The following is an 18,605-nucleotide window of genomic DNA, read 5'->3' as shown; positions in this document are numbered from 1 at the left end:
CCATGTAATGTGTGATGTGCTTGGTTCTGATGTCCTCTGTTGGTTTCAGGGCGCCTGACGTGGCTCGTCTATATTATCGGGGCAGTGATTGGTGGTAGGGTCTCGTTCGCCAGCACGGATGAGCAGGATGCGATGGATGGCGAGTTGGTTTGTCGGTAGGGATGCTGACTGTTTTCTAGCTGCACCACTCTTGAAGTCAACGAAAGAATTGCTATTGTGAAGCTGCCACCATGTTCTTCCCCTCTTTTCACTGAAAAGAACAGTGTGGAATTGGCCATCCTGAAAGAAGAGATTGGTGGCACTGGCTAGAGCCAGTCAGCAAACTTCTGCTGTGGCTTGGCTAAATTGGGAAATCTAGGTTATAAGAAAGAGAATGAGAGGGGAAGAGCATGTAAGAGGGGAATTATACCGGGCTTAAATGCATGCATTGGAGTAGAACTAAATGCATGATGGTTCTTTGCTGGGGTGGGGGGAAAAGTCTTTTTCCTAGTAATAATCCAAAGTGGGTTTTGTCCATAAATATGCTGTGAATATTGTAGTTTTTCTATAGCCGTTAAAACTTTATAAAGTCGTCTAACACGTGCTGGATTTTCAGGATTGCAAATCCTCTCCAGCAAAAGCTTTATTTGATGGATGTGGGAACATGTAGTTTACTACTCATGAACAACCTTGAGTCACGCTGAGTGCCTTCTGGTCCAGAGCCTAATTGCTCTGCTTGGAAACTAGGGTAGGAAAAGCAGCTAAAGTGTGAATGTATGGAAGCTGGCCTGTTGGTGAGCCGTGGCTAATAGGTAACATCAAGCACTGGCTTCCCGTGTAGCTGATGAGTTATTGACGGGGAAATAGTGAGACCCCATATATATCTCAGCTACCTTTAGTGCCAGCATCTATGATACCTGTTCACAGAAATCTATTTACGTTTTATCTTCTTTCCCACTCTGTGCTTTGTGGCACTTGCCAAAAAGAGTATCATTGCTTTGTCCCCCCTGTTCTGCTGCATGTGTGTTATTTACTCTAAAATCCCTCCACCCATTCCTTGCCAGCAAGGTCTGCTCCTTGAGCCTGTGCACCGGTCACAGCATTGTTTCCGCAGGGCTCACAACAAAAGCCAAGCTGAAGTGTTTAGAGTCTGGCTCTTGTGAGGGGAACAGGTAGTGGTTTCGCAGGTGGGTTTGAGAACATGATGGACCAGTCACTGGGTAAGTGTGCTAAAGCACCCGAAACTCACTTCTGCAGCAAATGAAAACCAAGGCCTTGCATCCCTGTTAGAAGGGGTATAGAAGCCTTATAATGGCCTTTCACAGAAGAGGAATGTGCCCTAGTCAGTGTTTTGTTACCAGTTTTGTCAGTTCTTGACCCAAAACGACAGCGCCCACAGAAAGTAAAAAATACTGTTGCACACAGCCTGGAAACAGCACCATGTGCCAGAAATCCCTCCTTTCTCCCAGTGTCCGTCAGCAAGGTGTGTTTTTCCCCACCTTTCTCCAGGGTGCTGCAGTTGATGAACCTGACAGACTCTCGTCTGGCACAGGCTGGGAATGAGAAGCTGGAGCTTGCCATGCTGAGCTTCTTTGAGCAGTTCCGGAAGATCTATATTGGAGATCAGGTGCAGAAGTCTTCCAAGGTAAGCAGTCCCCTTTGCTACGTCTCTTTGGTGATATGAAGTCCACTAATAGCTTCCCTTCTTAAATGAAAGCAAGTGGCATTACTTGTTTTCTCTTCTTTAGAGCTGAAAATATTTAAAAGACCTGTCTGCTGTGTTTTCTAGATACATGTCCGCTGTTAACATTGCAAACCCTGAGCTGTTTTTGAAATACCATGTTCTGTATGTGTCAGGAAGGAGCCAGTGACTAGGACAGTAGCCCAGAACTTGAGACCTGGGTTCAGTTTTGTTATCTGCCAGGTTTCTGCTGTGACTTCAAATGAGTCCCTTAAGCGTTTATACCTGTAAAAGTGTGCGAGTCGCGCTCATGAGGAGACTGAGCTTAGCATCTGTGCCTTGCTTCCTTGGCTCTAAAGTGAAGATAAATATCCATTCTCTTCATCGCAAGGCAATTGTAGATGTACTGGACTTTGAATGCCCTGGTGCATCTTTAGAGATGCAAAATACCCTTTTTTTTTAATAAAAAAAAAGTAAAGAATGGAAACATCATTACTGTAGAATTATTCTCTTCCTTTCCAGTAACTTATGATCTTCCTTCCCCATCTCACAGACTTCAGAGCAGTGATGTGACAAGGGGCTTAGAGTTCCAGACAAATTCACTAAGAAACTGCATGTAGGCGCAGGTGGAGGAGCACAGTGGTTATGTCCCCTTTCCCTAGGAAAAGCAAGTGCTCCGGCTTCTGTGTACAATATCTGAACCCGCTATGACTAGCGATAGAAAAGAGGTAGCAGTGATTAGGGCAAATGTTGGTCTGGATCAGATCACAAGCATCTCTGTGCATTGTTTGACTGATCTGGGAAAGCCCAGAGCATACACCCTCCCAGGCATGCGTGCCACAAAGGGAGAACAAGTGGAAACAAACAATCCTTGATCATTACTTGTTTTGTTGACAGCTTTTAAATTGGTGTTAATTTTTCCTCTCCAGCTGTACCGCCGTCTCTCAGAGGTCCTGGGGTTGAATGATGAGACCATGGTCCTGAGCGTCTTCATAGGAAAAATGTAAGTGTTCCTGCTTGCAGGCATCAGAGATTCCAGGGTTTATTTGAAGGTGTAACCAGGAAAACTGGAATATGAGGGAGTGTTGTTCAGTGTAAAGCTAGTAACATCTGGCTACTCGAGAGAATTACAGCTTTTATCAGGGCTTAAGTCACGCACAATATCCAGGATTGATTTATCCACCGTGGATTCTAGCCTGGGCTATGGAGACACAAAAATAAGCCGTACACCAGGATAATGGATTCTCTTTCCAGTGCCTGCTTAGTAAAACCAAAGTCAGAGAGGGGACAGCCTCAAGCACTCGTGCCTTATCACTTGACTATTGGCAATCACCAGCCACGAAAGCTCTCTGGGGAGGGGACGGCTCCTTCAAAGGTTTTCTTAGCAAATTGTGCTGTTCAGTACCCGAGTAGCACAAGGCCTTTTCTTAAAACTCTTCCACTCTGGTAGGCACCCTCTTCGGCCTGTTCCTTGGCAGCTCTCCTCTGGACCAAACCTGTCGACTGGCTTTTGTCCTGTCTTTGGCAACCTCCGTTAGCATTTTGAACCAATTCAGTAGCTCCAGTGCTGACTCCCAGTGCCGTGTGCCTGGCGACGTGCAGCCGCTAGCTCCCCCTTGACTTCTTTAGCATCGCCCCCATCTTTATGTGCATGGGGCCTTGCCTACCCTCGCGCACCCTGGCTGCGCATCATCCCCAAGGGGTGAAATGGCTCTCCTGGAAGAAGCAAGGGCTACTAGAATTCTGCAGCTGACAGTGGATGGTGCAGGTGCAGAATTGCATACGTCTGCATGTAGTCACTGCCGCAGAATTCTCTTACCCTTGCTGCAGAAACCAGCCCTGGAGTGCCACAGAATTCCAAGGGCCTGGGTATGGGCCAGTGTAGCTTGGGACCCAAGTAGTGAAGATTATCTGAAGGATAATTTTCTAGTCAACCAAATGTAAGTACAGTAATTTTATACCAATATTTTGTGGCTTGTGATGTCTGTGGTTTCGGTGGAGGGTGGAGCTGATGATGTTGGGTGACTTTTGAACTGGAAGAATCCGCCGCACAGCAAAGGGGAAGCCGAGCAAACCCCTCTGATCCATCCTTGTTGTCCTCTTCCCTAGCATCACCAACTTGAAGTACTGGGGTCGATGCGAGCCTATCACCTCCAAGACGCTGCAGCTGCTCAATGACCTCTCCATTGGATATCCTTTTCAGAAGAGCTGTTGGGTGCGCAGAACGCTTAAACCTCAGGATGGGGGAAGAGTGACCCAGATGCTTGGCCTGGAACAGGAGCACTCTGCGTGTAACAGATTCCTGAACCGCTTCATCTTTTGGGTAGTGAGAAGAGCAGAGCGCAAGTGCTTGGTCAACGTCCTGTCTAGCTGTTGAATTGCAGTGGATGGCTATAACATAGTTATTTTTATTTTGGAATGTAATTGCTTTGTAGCTTACTTCCACGGTTAATTTGCTTACAGTCTGTCTTATGGTCTTCTCCTTACTCTTCCTGACAGAGCAAATAAAAATGGTCACTGCAGGTCTCTACAGTAGAGGTGTATGCAACTTGGTTGCTCTTGAAACAAATGGAAGAGAGGCTAGAACATATTGAATAATATAGATGCAAGTCCCCTTGCGGTTTTGCCCTGGAAAGTGCTTTGCAAGCATTGCAAGAAGTTTTCAGCTGACTCTGCTGCTTCCTTAACACCCCCTTTACGTACAGTAGTGTTAGAAAGCTGGTGAAACTGAGCGCCGTACAGTTCATGCTGAACAATCACACGGTAAGTCCTTTCACCTTCTGTTTCTTGTCTCACAGCAAACTCCTCTGTCTGCCTTTGTGCAGCTGAGGTAATCCCCTAATTTTAGCACCTGGACACACTTTGGAAGTTTACCTGTCTCCCAGATGCTTCCATCATACTAGATGAGCCTCTAGAAAATGTGATCTGTGTTCCATCTCTCTTTGTTCAAAGCCTGCCCTTCAATTTTGAGGGGATGTAATTATGTGGTACCTTTCATCCCCGAAGGGTTAATGGGGTCTCTTTACTCTCCACTGAAAGACAGCCATCTCCAGAGAAATATGCGGGAGACGACTGATACTGCTGAACATGCAGGCAGACAGCAGTGAGCACTGTTTATGCAATTTAATGCAAAATATAACAGCATTTCAGTGCCCCAGCTTTCATTCTAAAAGTGCTGATTTGGAAGAAGTGCCATCACTTGCAGCGGTCAGGATAGCAGCCTTGTTCCTTGGTCACTATCGGTATGGTACTCCCTGTGCGGATCTGGGACGCTGACTTGAAATCAAAAATGTTGAAGGGGCAACTAGAAGCCAGCAGCAAAGTATCAGATTTCTGACTTGCCTCTGGGAGCATGTGGTCATTTGATGCTCCGATGCTGTAGCGATAGACTCCCAGCACCACATCCAGAAGGTTTGCGTTGACTGGTTGAACGAGGCGCTGTATTCCTGGAGCTAGGGGATATTTTGCAGGCAGTCCCACGTCCTGTGTTTGGCCCAGAAGCTGCATTCAGACTGCATTATCTGGGGCTACTGTTTCCGTGGAGAATGTGGGCAGAGTAACCCGGGATCTGTCTGCAGAGGGCTGGTTTTCAGCAACTTTAATGCCTGAAGAGTCCCCGTGAGTAAGGGGGGCAGATTGCTTCTCTGCTCTGGAGCCGAAGCAAGACTTCCTTGTTCATCTGGTCCTGGGGAATTCCAAGATGAAGGATGATAGCCGGTATCTTTGCCAGCAGATAGAACACTGCTCCGGGGTGTGCAGGTGCGGTGCCTGTTGCCCTCTGGTGGCCTGTTCTCCGAGGTGGCTGGCAGATGTGAAATGGTTAGCAAGACGACCGTGCAGCTCGCTGCTTCTCATCCTTGTGCAGGCTGAGGATTAGGCAGGGGAATGAGGCATCCTCAGCCCTTGATCCAGGAGCCCATTCAAGGCGGTGGTTCCCCTTTAACCCATCTCTTCTCTTCCATTTGCAGAGTGAGCACTTTTCCTTCCTGGGCATTAACAATCAGTCCAACCTGACTGACATGAGATGTCGGACTACGTTCTACACTGCACTTGGGCGTCTTCTCATGGTGGATTTAGGTACTCGGGTCTTTTCCTGGGAACCAGAGCAAAACTCTGTGGTTTGGATGCTGGGCTCTGCGATATGCTGGGTCCTGCTATTTAGGGATCTGTAAGCTCCTCCAGGAAAGGATGCTGGATTGGGAAAAGTCAAATGGGATAAGAAAAAGGAGGGGAAAGAAGCTCAAGTGGGTTTGATGCCATGTTGCTGAGGACAGGTAGTCCAGAGGTGCACACCACCAAGGCTGGGGCTAAATTTTTCCTTCATAATATTCCAAACGTTTTCCTGATATGGCAGAGTTTGTTCTAAGCTTTATCTGTGAGTTAGATATTGGCAGTAATAGATCACCTGTCTGGAAACCTGTGGTCTCTCTGCCTCTAGTTCCGTGGGTGAGCAATGTCTGAATGTCTAGCACAGAGAGAACTGCAGGGCGCAGGGATGTGCAGTCTACTTCCTCCTGATTTCTTCTTTTTCTTTCAGGGGAAGATGAGGATCAGTATGAGCAGTTCATGCTTCCCCTCACAGCTGCCTTTGAGACTGTGGCACAGATGTTCAGCACAAATACTTTCAATGAACAAGAGGCAAAAGTAAGTTGGGCAGGACCTTCCCTGTTATCCATGCTCTCCCTACTCTTTCCCTTGGGGGGCTTTGACGCCTTCCGTTCAGACAGACAGGACAGAACAAGTAACTCCTGCAGAGCGAGAGGCATTCTGCCCTCTGAACGAGACGAGTAGATGCTGGAGTGATAGGTGCTTTTCTTTCAGCATATGGGGAAGTGGTGGTGTCCCTGTATTCCTTGGGGTCTACGTGTAGTTTGTAATTGAAGCAGTGAGCCTCATCTACCAGCTTTCCTTCTGCTGAGAATTAAATACCCCAGTACTGTCACTGCACTGGCTCAAATTAAAGAGGGCTTCTGGCGCTGAAGAGGAAGAACTGTCTAACCTAGGCATCCAGCACAGAACGGCTGTATTGCTGTTGGGATGGGAGGAAGGGAAGCGGCTCTGGGCTGGTGGAGCCAGGGAGGGAGAGATCCATACATGTGTTATGTTTTAACATATCTTTTCTTTTGCAATACAGAGAACTTTGGTTGGTTTGGTGAGAGACTTGAGGGGAATAGCCTTTGCCTTCAATGCCAAGACCAGCTTCATGATGCTGTTTGAGTGGATGTATCCTTCTGTTGCCCTAAAACTTGAGTCATCCTGTCTGTCAGAGGGGAGAACTGGCTGACTGCATCCAAATGCCCTGATTTCCCTGCTAAATCCTGACTGGGGTTTCTCTTCACTTTTATAGTACTCGGTGTCCTGTCTCTAAGCCCTAAAATAGCTTTGACTTGATCTGTCTGCAACCAAGTCAACCTAGAAATCTGCTCAAAGCTGAACTGTTGGGGTTTTTCCGATTGGACCTAAAGAGATTTGACCTGTAAAGCACAAAGGCCTTTAACGGGACGCTTGTGTCTCAGCAGCAACAAAAGCTTTCCTCTTGCTCACTAAAGCCAACATCAGTTGGTGTCTTTGTCCTCTTGGTGAGAGCATAGCTGCTCAAAGAGCACGGTGTCTGGCTCCAGATTTCTCTTTGGCTGGTGAAGGTCAGCTGTCTGTTGCAGTGACAGATCTTTGTATCTGTCTTCTCTTTCATTCAAAACCTTTTTGGTTCTGGTTTGTCCTAGTATAAGAAGTGTGTATGCAACTCCTTCAACAGACTTCAGATTTTTTTATTATTTTATTTTTCTGTGATAAAGCAGACCCCAGCAAGCAGCATCTCTGTTTAACCTTGTTCAGTAAGCTCCTTTTGCAAGGTTTGGGTGGAGTACAGAAAATACGCCTTTTTGGTAGAAGTTGTGACCTTTTCTCTTCATGCAAAGCAACAAAGTTCCTTAGCTTTCACCTTGCAGCTACCCATCCTACATGCCAATCCTACAGCGGGCAATTGAACTCTGGTACCATGACCCGGCCTGCACTACACCTGTCCTCAAACTGATGGCTGAGTTGGTACATAATAGGTATGAACCTCCAGCATCTGAAAGCTGGCAGGGATTTGTGTCTGTCTGCTGCTTCAGCCTTTGCGTGGGTGTTGGTGCCCAGTTGTGTTGTCTCTACTTCAGTCTATTTATGCTATCAAGGCTGCCAAGGGGACGGGGGGAAACTGGCGTTGTTTCAGTAGGGAAGAAAATCTAACAGTTCGGATATCAGTCGTGTCATGACTCAGTCAGACCAAGAGGCAAGATCAATAAGCACTGAATTTGTTCATCATCTGCTGCCAAGGGCAGCGCTACAAGATGGAGGCAGGCAACTCGTTAATTTTTAAAACCTGTGTTTAAAATGAGCGTTGTTCTCTCTGGCAGCCAGATGACCACTTTTGCTTTAGAGCATCAGCTCTTTTTACCAGCAGAGAGGTACCTCTGACGCTATTCAGATAATTCAGAAGCTGTCTAATCCAGCAGTGGAAGGTTGCCAAGATGTTGCTCTGGCTTTCAGCCAGCTGAACGCGACCCTATAGGAAGGGACCGTTGTTACAGCCGAGTGGAAGGGACACAAGGTTCAGGCACAGTCATCTGAGAGTTGACTCTCCGTACTGTCAGACTGTTTGCCACATCTGAGCGGCGTCTTTGCAGTAGGACAATCCTTACTGGAATACATCCACTCATTTATTTCAGAGGTGAACTGGACAACTCGCTGTGCTTCAATTGTAAGATCTATTCACTGTAGGGGGAAAAATGCCAAGCTCTGAATTCTTGGTCGTGTTATGAATAGGAGCTAGTCAGCCTGCCCTACAATGCTGCTTCCAAGATGTTCGCTGTGTTTGTGTACAGTAGCCTAGTGACTATTGCCAAGACAGGATTTCCAGCCTCGATCTTGTAATATTCCTAATGTCTGTGAAATATAGGCCCTTTCTTCTGTGACAGCAGTGCTTGTCTGTCCCTAAGTGGCTGTGTCCTGTCTGGCTTTGATAATGAACAGCAGTATTTTCTACCAGACCAGGGTGTTTTGTTGAACTCTGGGGAACAGCCCTCGGAGGAGGGTGCCCCAGTACGCAGCAGCACATGGAGGTGCTGGAGCATTAGCTTTGTTTTTACTCCCAGGTATGTTTGAGCTCCAATTTATTCCCTGTTTTTCCGTTAGATCCCAACGGCTGCAGTTTGATGTGTCCTCACCAAATGGCATCCTGCTCTTCCGAGAAACGAGTAAAATGATAACTACGTATGGTGAGTATCCAGCAGGTGGGATCCGGGCAGCTTCGGTCTGCCCTTGACTCCTCCGCTTGCTTGAGGAGTGAGGGCTGGGGCACTTGCCAGCTCAGAGAGCGAGCCCGGGCAGGGAAGCAGTGCCAAATCGCTTGCTGAATGCATGCTTAGATACAGGGAGATGCTTCTGCTTGAAGTGCTGGGGAGGCAGGCAAGCAGAAGGGGCAGGGTGTTTGCCATGCAAATGAAGAAGAAAATGACAGCAGCGGGCAGGAGCCCAGCTGACCCCCGTGTGAGCGTGCAAGGTGACACGGGCGAACCTGTGAAACAAGTGGAGAGCAATCCTGTCCTTATGCTGTCCTGTTTCCACAGCAAAATCACGTGCAGTTGTGTTCTCCCATGGTTCCTAGGAGAGCCGCGCTTTTTACTTGTAACGGGTTCCTTAACCTTCGGCTGGGGAATACGTCTTTGGTGCTTGTGGCTGACTTCTCAGTCACTCCTTATGGCTCTACTTTTGTTTTTCCTGCACCCTGGGGGAGAAAGGGTTTGGAAGTGGTTGCTGAAATACTGAGTCCGCTTCTGTGCTCATGCAGGAAATCGTATCCTAACGCTTGGGGAGGTCCCAAAGGATCAAGTCTATGCCTTGAAGCTCAAGGGGATTTCCATCTGCTTCTCTATGCTGAAGGCTGCACTGAGCGGGAGCTACGTCAACTTTGGGGTCTTCCGTCTGTACGGGGATGATGCACTGGACAATGCCTTGCAAACTTTTATCAAGCTTCTGCTTTCCATCCCTCACAGTGACCTTCTGGTAAGCCGACACCTGTGATTAGCAGTGTAAACACATGGCTGGGGAAGGCAGGGTTGGAAGATTATACAGTAGAGGAATACTTTAATCACAGAGACGAGTGAACTTGTGCCACTTCCTGGAACCCCAGCTATAGGCACAGACCAGCAGGAAATTACAGCTCCAGGAATGCGCAGTGGCAGGTCCTGCGTGAAGGCTGTAATCCCACCACCCAAGGCCCTGCTGGGCAGCCCCGCTGCTCAGCTCTCCAGCGGGGTACGCTCCAAGTCTCAGCAGAGCAATTACTAAAATAATTCCTCCTCTATCTGAAAAACACTTCCTGTGAGTGAAGGATTGTTCTTCCCTGTATTGCCTGTGGGCAGAGATCTCGATGCATCAGCAATTACAGCACAACCTGCTTGCTGAAGACATCCACCTACAGAGTCTTGCTCCTATCCAGACCTCGTATACAGAAATCCATTTTGCGGCTGAGCTTTGAGACCCTATCAGCACAGTCCTACTTGGCAAAATATCGAGGCGAGAGGGCAGCATATATTCCTCCCAGGTCTTATCTGTCTTATTACCGTAACAGGACCTGAAAGAAGTTGTTGCCATCTCTGTGACTGCATTCAGCACCTTCTTGATTTAATATACCGGTGGCCAAACCATTACTCTGGAGACATGCAGCTCAAATGCAACTCTTGAGATGGGGCCGCTTTGCAGGACTCCTAGCAGAGTCCCCCCCAGTCTGGGGGCTGCTGAGGGGTCTGTGGCACTGACTGCAGTGCAGGCTGCTGAGCCCAGCGCTCCGCATGTTGATTTTTATGTGATCTGGCACTCTGCATGGACACCTGGAGAACCATTCCTATCTCTGCATCTCCAGCATTGGCATTAGTCAGCTAACACTCCCCGTTTAGAAAAGAGCGAAGCAGTGGGGAAAGATGGTTTGATATAGCAGTGTTGGGAACTTGCTGGGCCGTTGTTGCTGGAGCCTGTTTGGAAGGCTCTTGGTGGGGGAGAAGGGGGAAAATATGTTGGCCCGTAAGTTATGCTGAGAGAGGTTGGTTTGTTCTCTTTCCAGGAGATTCAGTAAGCAGTTTTCAGGTGATGAATGAATAGGTTGGGTCTAGCAGAAAGCCTTAACTGATGGTTACAGGCTGGCCATGAGGCCTTAAAAGTCTTTCTCTCTTCCTTTCTCTGCAGGATTATCCCAAGCTCAGCCAGTCATACTATTCCTTGCTGGAAGTTCTTACCCAGGACCACATGAACTTTATAGCCAGTCTGGAGCCTCATGTAATCATGTATATTCTCTCTTCCATTTCAGAAGGCCTCACTGCACTAGGTAACTACTTCTGTTCTCTGTTGCGCTCTTAGGGCTTTGATTTGGAAGTGGGGAAAGATTTTGGTTGCTTTGAATGCATGGTATTTCAAGCCAACAGATAAATGAAGACATACCTTGTGAATGGGTGGAGGAGTTTCACCTCTGTTGAAGCTGGAACATTAGAGATAGTGAATATGTCAGCGAGGAGGTTGCTGACCTGTTTAGGGTTAGGTGGTTCTTGCTTGCAAAGTCCCTAAAAGGACCCCGATAAATGGTGGTGTTTCCCTGGGAGCCTGCCCAGCTGCATCTGAGCAAGGGGAATGCTGGCGGTACCCCAATATCTCCCCGTTTTCCTGTTCTTGCAGACACCATGGTTTGCACAGGCTGCTGCTCCTGTTTGGACCACATTGTCACCTATCTCTTCAAGCAGCTGTCTCGCAGCACCAAGAAGAGGACCACACCTCTGACCCAGGAGAGCGACCGGTTCCTGCACATTATGCAGCAGCACCCGGAGATGATTCAGCAGGTAAAGACCGAAGGCGTAGGGCCTTGTTGTGGCACGGCATGGTAAACTCCCCAATAAGCCCTGAGTTTTCTTAGCATGATGTAATACGAGGGCTGCGTGCTCCCTGCTCTAGAGCCCCGGGCTTTTCCAGAGAAAAAAGGATTTTTTGCTAGTATTGCATCTCTCCTACACATTCATCATATGGTAGGTCTGATTCAAAGCCATGCTTCAAGGCCATGGCTCTCCCTGTGCAAGGAAGACCATTTTTGCATTTCAGATATGAAAGGAAGTAGCCAAAAATGAGCTTTTGACTTTTTTAAGAGAAACACAGTTATGGGCGGTGCTGGCAGTTCATAGAAATGAAGCCAGGAAACATATCTTCAACCAGAGAGCATGCGCTCTTCTGCTGCTTTAAAAAAAATCAGGGTTTGTTTAAATCCCTGGAACAACTCAGAGGTACATATGCAGTCGCAGCAGAGCAGGCGCTGTGGGGACCCCATGCTTAACAAGGCTCTGCCTAGACTTCAGCCCAGAGGAACAATCTCTCTGCTGTGGTGCTCGTGTTGGGACCACGTGAAGGTTGGGTTTGCAGCCTCTCGGAGCACGTGCTGCCTTGGCACCGTTCATGCCTGCCTTCAGAACGGCCTCTGCAGCGAGAATTTGATAACTGAGGTTTTTTTACATGCTGGTAGCACATCTGCCATCTGTCTCCTGCCTCCATCTGCAACACCTCTGATAGACACGGAGCTTGCTGGGATTTGTCTTCTCTCTGGGTCAGGACTGTGTGCAGTGGCAGAGGATCAATAGTGAGTTGAGACATTTTCCTTGCTTAGATCAGGCTTAGCTCAGCAGATACCTACACATATCGTGTAGTTTAGGTACCTCTGTGTCACTTAATGACAGATGATTCTGCTCGCAGAGGTTTTGGTGCTCCAGAGGGCCCTGCGTTGCGATGTGGATATCTATACCTTACAGCAAAACACTTTTATATGCCTCTCGCCTGGCCATACGGAGTGCTCAGTGCATTTCTGACGGTGTTATCCAACCTCACTCGCTGGTGCCTGTCAGCATGACTCCCACGTGAAAGCAGGAAATATTGTTCCACCCTTGTTGATAGATGGAATGCAAAGAAAAGCAGGCTTTTTTGGGGCTAGAAGCTGTTTTCTGAGGATAAGAAGAGAAACTGCATCTTCCCAACCAGCTAGGTTAGATACTGGCTTTAGCCTAAGGAGGCTGTGGAAGGGAACGCAGACACCCCTGGTGTGGACTAGGGGAAGCTCCCCAGGGCACCACAGCATGTGCTCTCTGCATTTAAGCACTTGTTATTACCTTGTTTAAGTGAAGATGAGACAATCTTTCCCCTGGCTGCCTTGGGGCGGGATGGGGTGTGTCAGGAATGAATCATAGAATCGTTTAGGTTGGAAAAGACCTTTAAGACCATCAAGTCCAACCGTTCACCCAGCACTGCCAAGTCCACCACTAAACCACATCCCCAAGCGCCACATCTACACGTCTTTTAAATACCTCCAGGGATGGTGACTCCACCACTTCCCTGGGCAGCCTGTTCCGGTGCTCGACAACCCTTTCGGTGAAGAAATTTTTCCTAATATCCAATCTAAAGCTCCCCTGGTGCAACTTGAGGCCGTTTCCTCATATTCTAGCAGCTTTCAGCACCTCCTCCGTGTGCCTTCAGTGAAGTTCTCCACCAGTTCATGGGGACTCCAGGTCCTCCTCTTGTCCCATGACGCTGAGAGCTCTGTAGCATTGAGGCTCCCGACACTGGAAGCATCAAAGGTGTGAATCGATGCTTCTGAGCCCGCACGGTGCCGTGGTGAGGAGAGAGCTGGGGTGGAAGAGCTGATTTTAAACCTTACTTTGCCTCTTCCAGATGCTGTCGACAGTGCTGAATATCATCATCTTTGAGGACTGCAGGAACCAGTGGTCAATGTCTCGGCCTCTTCTCGGCTTGATACTGCTCAATGAAAAGGTAAACATCCCACCCTCCTATTGCAGCTGGAGGAGCTGTCTGGGCTTGAATGATGCTGGAGCCTCCGGGCTGAAGGGAGCAGAACGGTGTCAGAGCAAGCGGTTGGGAAGTTGGGACGGGAGAGATTGTGTGTCGAGGGAAGGGTCTCCAGCCCTTCCCTGCAGCAGCCTTGGCGCTAAGGAATCCTCTTAACTTTTCATTTATAAGGGCACTGAAAGTCACTTGAAGAGCTGTAACGCGTTTCCTCCCTCTTCCTGAGAGCTTGTTACGCGTGCTCTGTCCCAAAGCCAAGGGGACTGTTCATCTGAAAATTAACCCATCCTTCTCTCATCTCCCCCAGTACTTCTCTGACTTGAGGAACAGTATAGTGAACAGCCAGCCTCCGGAGAAACAGCAGGCAATGCACCTCTGCTTTGAGAACCTCATGGAAGGCATCGAACGCAACCTCTTAACCAAGAACAGGGACAGGTCAGTATGGGCCAGAGACCCCTTCTTTTTGTGGGGCTGAGCCCGTCCCGAGGCACGCTGAGCCCATAGCTGAATGCAGAAGCACAGCCTAGAGAGGCCGTGGTCTTCGTGGCAGCCTCATGGAGAGCAAAACACGGGAGGAACGGGCAAACTCCTGCTCTAACACGCTGCTCTGCCTTTTCTTTAGGTTTACACAAAACCTGTCGGCGTTCAGGCGAGAGGTGAACGACTCCATGAAGAACTCCACCTACGGCGTGAACAGCAACGACATGATGAGCTGACGTCTCCCAACTCCACCTGTACAGAGCAGCATCTCTTTGGCCTGGCCCAGAGGGGTTACCGTTTCCGATGGAAAGAAAAGAGGGCGTTTCTAATCCCTGCTCTTCCCCAGGGCTGGATTGCGGCGCTCGCTTTGGGCCGTACTCTACGTCCGGAGGGAGGAGGGAACAGGAGGGGTTGTTGAGCTCACCGGGGCAGGGTGCTTCTGTTTCCGTGGGAGGGGGTGGAAGGGCATAAGCCAGGTGCAAGAATCCAGCGTCTCCCTACCCGAATGTCTGCGTGGAACGCCAGCGCTCTGCTGCAGCCTGCCTTGTATAAACATGTACATTTTTTCATAACATTTTGAACAAGGTTTATATTGACTCAGTTTAAAAAAAAAAAAAAGTGTGATTGAAATTTTTACAGAGTCCTGGTGCACCGGTGCTGGCGTGAGGGTTGTGTATGCGAGTGAGGAAAGCGTGTCCTGCAGGCCTGAAGCTTTACTGGGTGAGGGGTGGGTGTGTGAAAGTGCAGAGATATATTTAGTGACAAGTGTAGAGAGAAGAAAAAAAAAAAATTCAACGACAACAAAAAAACAGCATTGTAAAATTCCAAATGTATATTTTTTCTTATTAAGCCCCTTGAAATCACAACTTCCTGTTACCGTCTTGCCCTTGTTATTAGGAACTCTAAGCCATGCCGCGTGATCTTTCATTCGTGCTTGCTCGTGGGTGTCTCTCCTATCCCCGGTGTAGCAGTAGGCGCTGTCCCCTCGTCAACCCGCTTCTCGCAGGGCCCTCGCCTCCCTCCCTCCGGACCGATGCCGTGCCGGGTGCCTGCCCAGCAGCACTCTCCTCACTCTGCCTTCTCCTTTTCTTTTTTCTCCCCCCCCTCCATCTCAGTCGAGCAGGAAGCGCGCGTGGGATGCTTGGGCAGCAGGCGAGCTTGCCGCGCTCTCGGGGAGCTCGCAGCGGCGAGCGCGGCCGGCCCCTGCGGCAGCACACGCCTGTGCTCAGGCCGAGCCAGCAGCGCAGGGCTGCTGCAGCCAACCTGCCGCCTCGGAGGGTTCTTAATAACAAGGTTTGCCTAGCATGAAGTATTTAACACCCCCTTTAAAATTATTCCTTTTTTTTCTAAGTCACCATAATAAATGTTTTGGATATAAAATTGACTTACAGAGGAAAGCTGATGGGGGAGGGAACCTGTTTGCCTTGTACTTTTTCCACTATTGTTGCTGCTAGTCGTGTGCATCCTCTTGCTCAGCTCTACCCACAGACATTCAGTCCTTAGGGCTTCAGTTTCTCTTCCCAGACACCACCTACTCTTAATTTTATTTTATTTTCTTTTTTTTTGTTTTTGTTTTCTTTCCTCTGGCGATTGTGTGTTGGGTCCTTTTTCGCGTGAGCAGATTGCTGGTTGACTTGTAAGGGTGTTTGCTGCATACAGTGTAAGCATTGTGACTGCAAATAAAACTTCAATGGTTTCTACTGAGCCGTGTCTGCCTGGGCATCGCCTGCGCCCCAAGCTCTCCCCTGCACGCACCGCAGGCGGGAGCTGGCCCCTGGCTGCTGGGGGGTGAGTTTTCCAAATGAAATGGGTTAAAAAAAGCCTATTTGATTTGTGGGGGCAGATCGTACTCTGGCGTGGGGCCCTCAAGTGGTGCAGGCAAAGATCTAGCCAAAATCCAAGGGGATTCAGCAATACTTCCTTAGCGGTTTTGGTCTGTTCTAGGGAACAAGCCTTTCAACACCTGCAGCACAAGGAAATTTGTATTTTAAAAAAAAAAAAACAAACATTTATTTACAGTCTGCAAATGGAGTCTGAACTTGCAGGGACCAGCAGCGGGGCAGGGGCCTTTCTGCCCTTCCTCAGCTCGGCACCGGGTGAACTCGTCCCATCCTCACCCCGACGCCGCTTCCTCTGCCGCAGCAGCCGCCGGCTCCCTGGCACGGCTGTAGACGACGCTGTTACAGCCCTCTCTGTTCCGAGCGATTTCGATAGCAAAAAACTGGATTCTGGTGGCTAAAAAGAGGGGAGAGGAAAAACTTAAAAGAGCAGATCTGTGGGTTCAGCTTTCCTGTAGCCTCGTGCACCCGTTTTCTAGCAGGGACGGCGCTGGCTCCAGCCTGCACCGCGGCTCTCCGAGCCCAGCCGTGCCGTGCCGGCCCTCGCTCACCGAAGATGGTGTTCTCCTCGGTGTAGTCTTTGCGGCAGTCCAGGCGGAGCAGGGTGCCGTAGTTGAAGTCCTCCACCACCCCCTCGAACCGCAGGCAGAACGGGCGCCATTTCTGGGGAGAGAAGCATGGGCATCCCTGGAGCCCGGGGAGAGGGGGGACGGTTGTGTGTGTGTGTCCCCCCTTGCTCCCCACCTACCTCCTTGGCAGGCTCCGATTTGAGCTCTTCTGGGTCGAGCACATCGATTTTAAGATCCCTGAAGGTTTTCCTGAACTCGCCGTAGATCTGGTCATCAACTTTGGTGAGGTTCAGAAACTTGGGGTCGACGGAGGAGATGAGCTACACGGGAAGACTAAAGAATTAACCGTGACCCCCCCCCATGAGCCCCACCACCGCCTCGGTTCCCCCCAGGACTTACGTTGAAGTAGACCTGGGCGTGCTGGTGTGCCTTCATGGCCCAGGCCAGCTCCACGCGGGGCTGCGGAAGCAGGAGCGGGGTGAGGCAGGGCTGTGCCTCCCGGGGGGGTCCTGTCCTCCCCGTGGGGGCAAGGGGAATGGGGGAGGAAAGCGGGGACAGCTTATGGGTGATGGGGGGGGGGGGCTGAGGACAGACAGACCTCCGGCACAGCCGCGGTGGGGGTTCACGGGTGATGCTATGGGACCTGCAAAGCCCTGAGCACCCCATCTGTGTGGGACCCCCCTGGTGCTGGGGGCCCCCCAGGACTGGGACCTTCTCCTGGGGCTGGGACCCCCCCTGGGCTAGGACCCCCTCCCGGGGCTGGGACCCCCCCAGGACTGGGACCCCCTCCCGGGGCTGCGATACCCCCTCCTCTCCCAGGACTGGGACCCTCCAGGGCTGGGACCCCCTCCCGGGACAGGGCCCCCCCCGCCCCGCCCCGCCCCGCCCCGCCCCGCCGCCCCCGTACTCACATCGTTGCCGAAGGCCTCGGCCGGCAGCGACAAGGCGTGAGCGGCCGCGGCGGCCTCGCCGGGTCCCTGCGCGGGGAGAAGGTGCTGAGGGACCGGCGGGGCGACCCCGGCCCCGGGCCCCCCGCCCCGCCGGCCCCCCCGGCCCCACCAGCCCCGCCGCCATCGTCGCCATCGCCAGCGCTGCCGGAAGCGGCGCCGCGGCCCCGCCCACACGCGCCTGCGCCCACGGGACCCGCGGGGGACAGGGACAGGGACAGGGACAGGGCGGAGGGGAGAGGGACAGGGCGGGGGGGCCATGGCCCGGCGAGGGGGCCTCGGCACGGCCTAAGCGGCACACAGCAGGGCACGGTGGCCCGTGACAGACCAAGGTGGCACACGGCAGGGCACGGTGGCCCGTGGCAGGGATGGCAGGGCACAGCGGTCCATGGCAGTAGTCTCCGTGTGAGGTGGCACACGGCAGGGCACAGTGGCCTGTGGCACTCCAAGGTGGCACACGGCAGGGCACGGTGGCCCGTGACAGACCAAGGTGGCACACAGGAGGGCACGGTGACCCGTGACAGACCAAGGTGGCACACAGGAGGGCACGGTGGCCCGTGACAGACCAAGGTGGCACACGGCAGGGCACGGTGGCCCGTGGCACTCCAAGGTGGCACACAGCAGGGCACGGTGGCCTGTGGCACTCCAAGGTGGCACGCGGCAGGGCACGGTGGCCCGTGGCACTCCAAGGTGGCACGCGGCAGGGCACAGTGGCCTGTGGCACTCCAAGGTGGCACGGAGCAGGGCACGGTGGCCCGTGACAGACCAAGGTGGCACACAGCAGGGCACGGTGGCCCGTGGCACTCCAAGGTGGCACGCGGCAGGGCACAGTGGCCTGTGGCACTCCAAGGTGGCACGGAGCAGGGCACGGTGGCCCGTGACAGACCAAGGTGGCACACAGCAGGGCACGGTGGCCCGTGGCAGTCCAAGGTGGCACGCGGCAGGGCACAGTGGCCTGTGGCACTCCAAGGTGGCACGGAGCAGGGCACGGTGGCCCGTGACAGACCAAGGTGGCACACAGCAGGGCACGGTGGCCCGTGGCACTCCAAGGTGGCACGCGGCAGGGCACGGTGACCCGTGACAGACCAAGGTGGCACACGGCAGGGCACGGTGGCCCATGGCACTCCAAGGTGGCACGCGGCAGGGCACGGTGACCCGTGGCACTCCAAGGTGGCACGGAGCAGGGCACGGTGGCCCGTGACAGACCAAGGTGGCACACAGCAGGGCACGGTGGCCCGTGGCA

At 51.5% G+C, this 18,605-nt stretch overlaps 2 protein-coding genes across 2 annotated transcripts in view; one reads left to right on the top strand and one right to left on the bottom strand.

Moving 5' to 3' along the window:
• XPO7 (exportin 7) overlaps nucleotides 1-15,712 on the top strand; it is a 325,319-nt gene extending 309,607 nt beyond the window's left edge. The window contains exons 14-29 of the mRNA XM_072846206.1: nucleotides 50-155; nucleotides 1,489-1,624; nucleotides 2,590-2,663; nucleotides 3,770-3,850; nucleotides 4,360-4,423; nucleotides 5,629-5,737; nucleotides 6,198-6,304; nucleotides 6,795-6,883; nucleotides 7,609-7,716; nucleotides 8,837-8,919; nucleotides 9,492-9,706; nucleotides 10,886-11,024; nucleotides 11,369-11,529; nucleotides 13,397-13,495; nucleotides 13,836-13,963; nucleotides 14,151-15,712. Coding sequence (XP_072702307.1) covers nucleotides 50-155; nucleotides 1,489-1,624; nucleotides 2,590-2,663; nucleotides 3,770-3,850; nucleotides 4,360-4,423; nucleotides 5,629-5,737; nucleotides 6,198-6,304; nucleotides 6,795-6,883; nucleotides 7,609-7,716; nucleotides 8,837-8,919; nucleotides 9,492-9,706; nucleotides 10,886-11,024; nucleotides 11,369-11,529; nucleotides 13,397-13,495; nucleotides 13,836-13,963; nucleotides 14,151-14,244 — 1,793 coding nt within the window. The 3' untranslated portion in view covers nucleotides 14,245-15,712. The remainder of the gene's footprint in view (nucleotides 1-49; nucleotides 156-1,488; nucleotides 1,625-2,589; nucleotides 2,664-3,769; nucleotides 3,851-4,359; nucleotides 4,424-5,628; nucleotides 5,738-6,197; nucleotides 6,305-6,794; nucleotides 6,884-7,608; nucleotides 7,717-8,836; nucleotides 8,920-9,491; nucleotides 9,707-10,885; nucleotides 11,025-11,368; nucleotides 11,530-13,396; nucleotides 13,496-13,835; nucleotides 13,964-14,150) is intronic.
• Nucleotides 15,713-15,972: 260 nt separating this feature from the next.
• PBDC1 (polysaccharide biosynthesis domain containing 1) lies at nucleotides 15,973-17,525 on the bottom strand. The gene is made up of 6 exons (XM_072846204.1): nucleotides 17,475-17,525; nucleotides 17,327-17,392; nucleotides 16,815-16,874; nucleotides 16,595-16,735; nucleotides 16,398-16,509; nucleotides 15,973-16,243 (listed from the first exon to the last, which is right to left on the bottom strand). The coding sequence occupies exons 1-6, from the start codon at nucleotides 17,496-17,498 to the stop codon at nucleotides 16,122-16,124; spliced, it is 525 nt and encodes a 174-aa protein (XP_072702305.1). The 5' UTR covers nucleotides 17,499-17,525; the 3' UTR covers nucleotides 15,973-16,121.
• Nucleotides 17,526-18,605: the final 1,080 nt, after the last annotated feature.

The sequence above is a fragment of the Ciconia boyciana genome, chromosome 25, assembly GCF_034638445.1.
Source record: "Ciconia boyciana chromosome 25, ASM3463844v1, whole genome shotgun sequence".
Classification (NCBI taxonomy): Eukaryota; Metazoa; Chordata; class Aves; order Ciconiiformes; family Ciconiidae; genus Ciconia; species Ciconia boyciana.
Note: the sequence above shows the minus strand (reverse complement) of the source record. Positions and strands in the feature narration are given on the sequence as shown.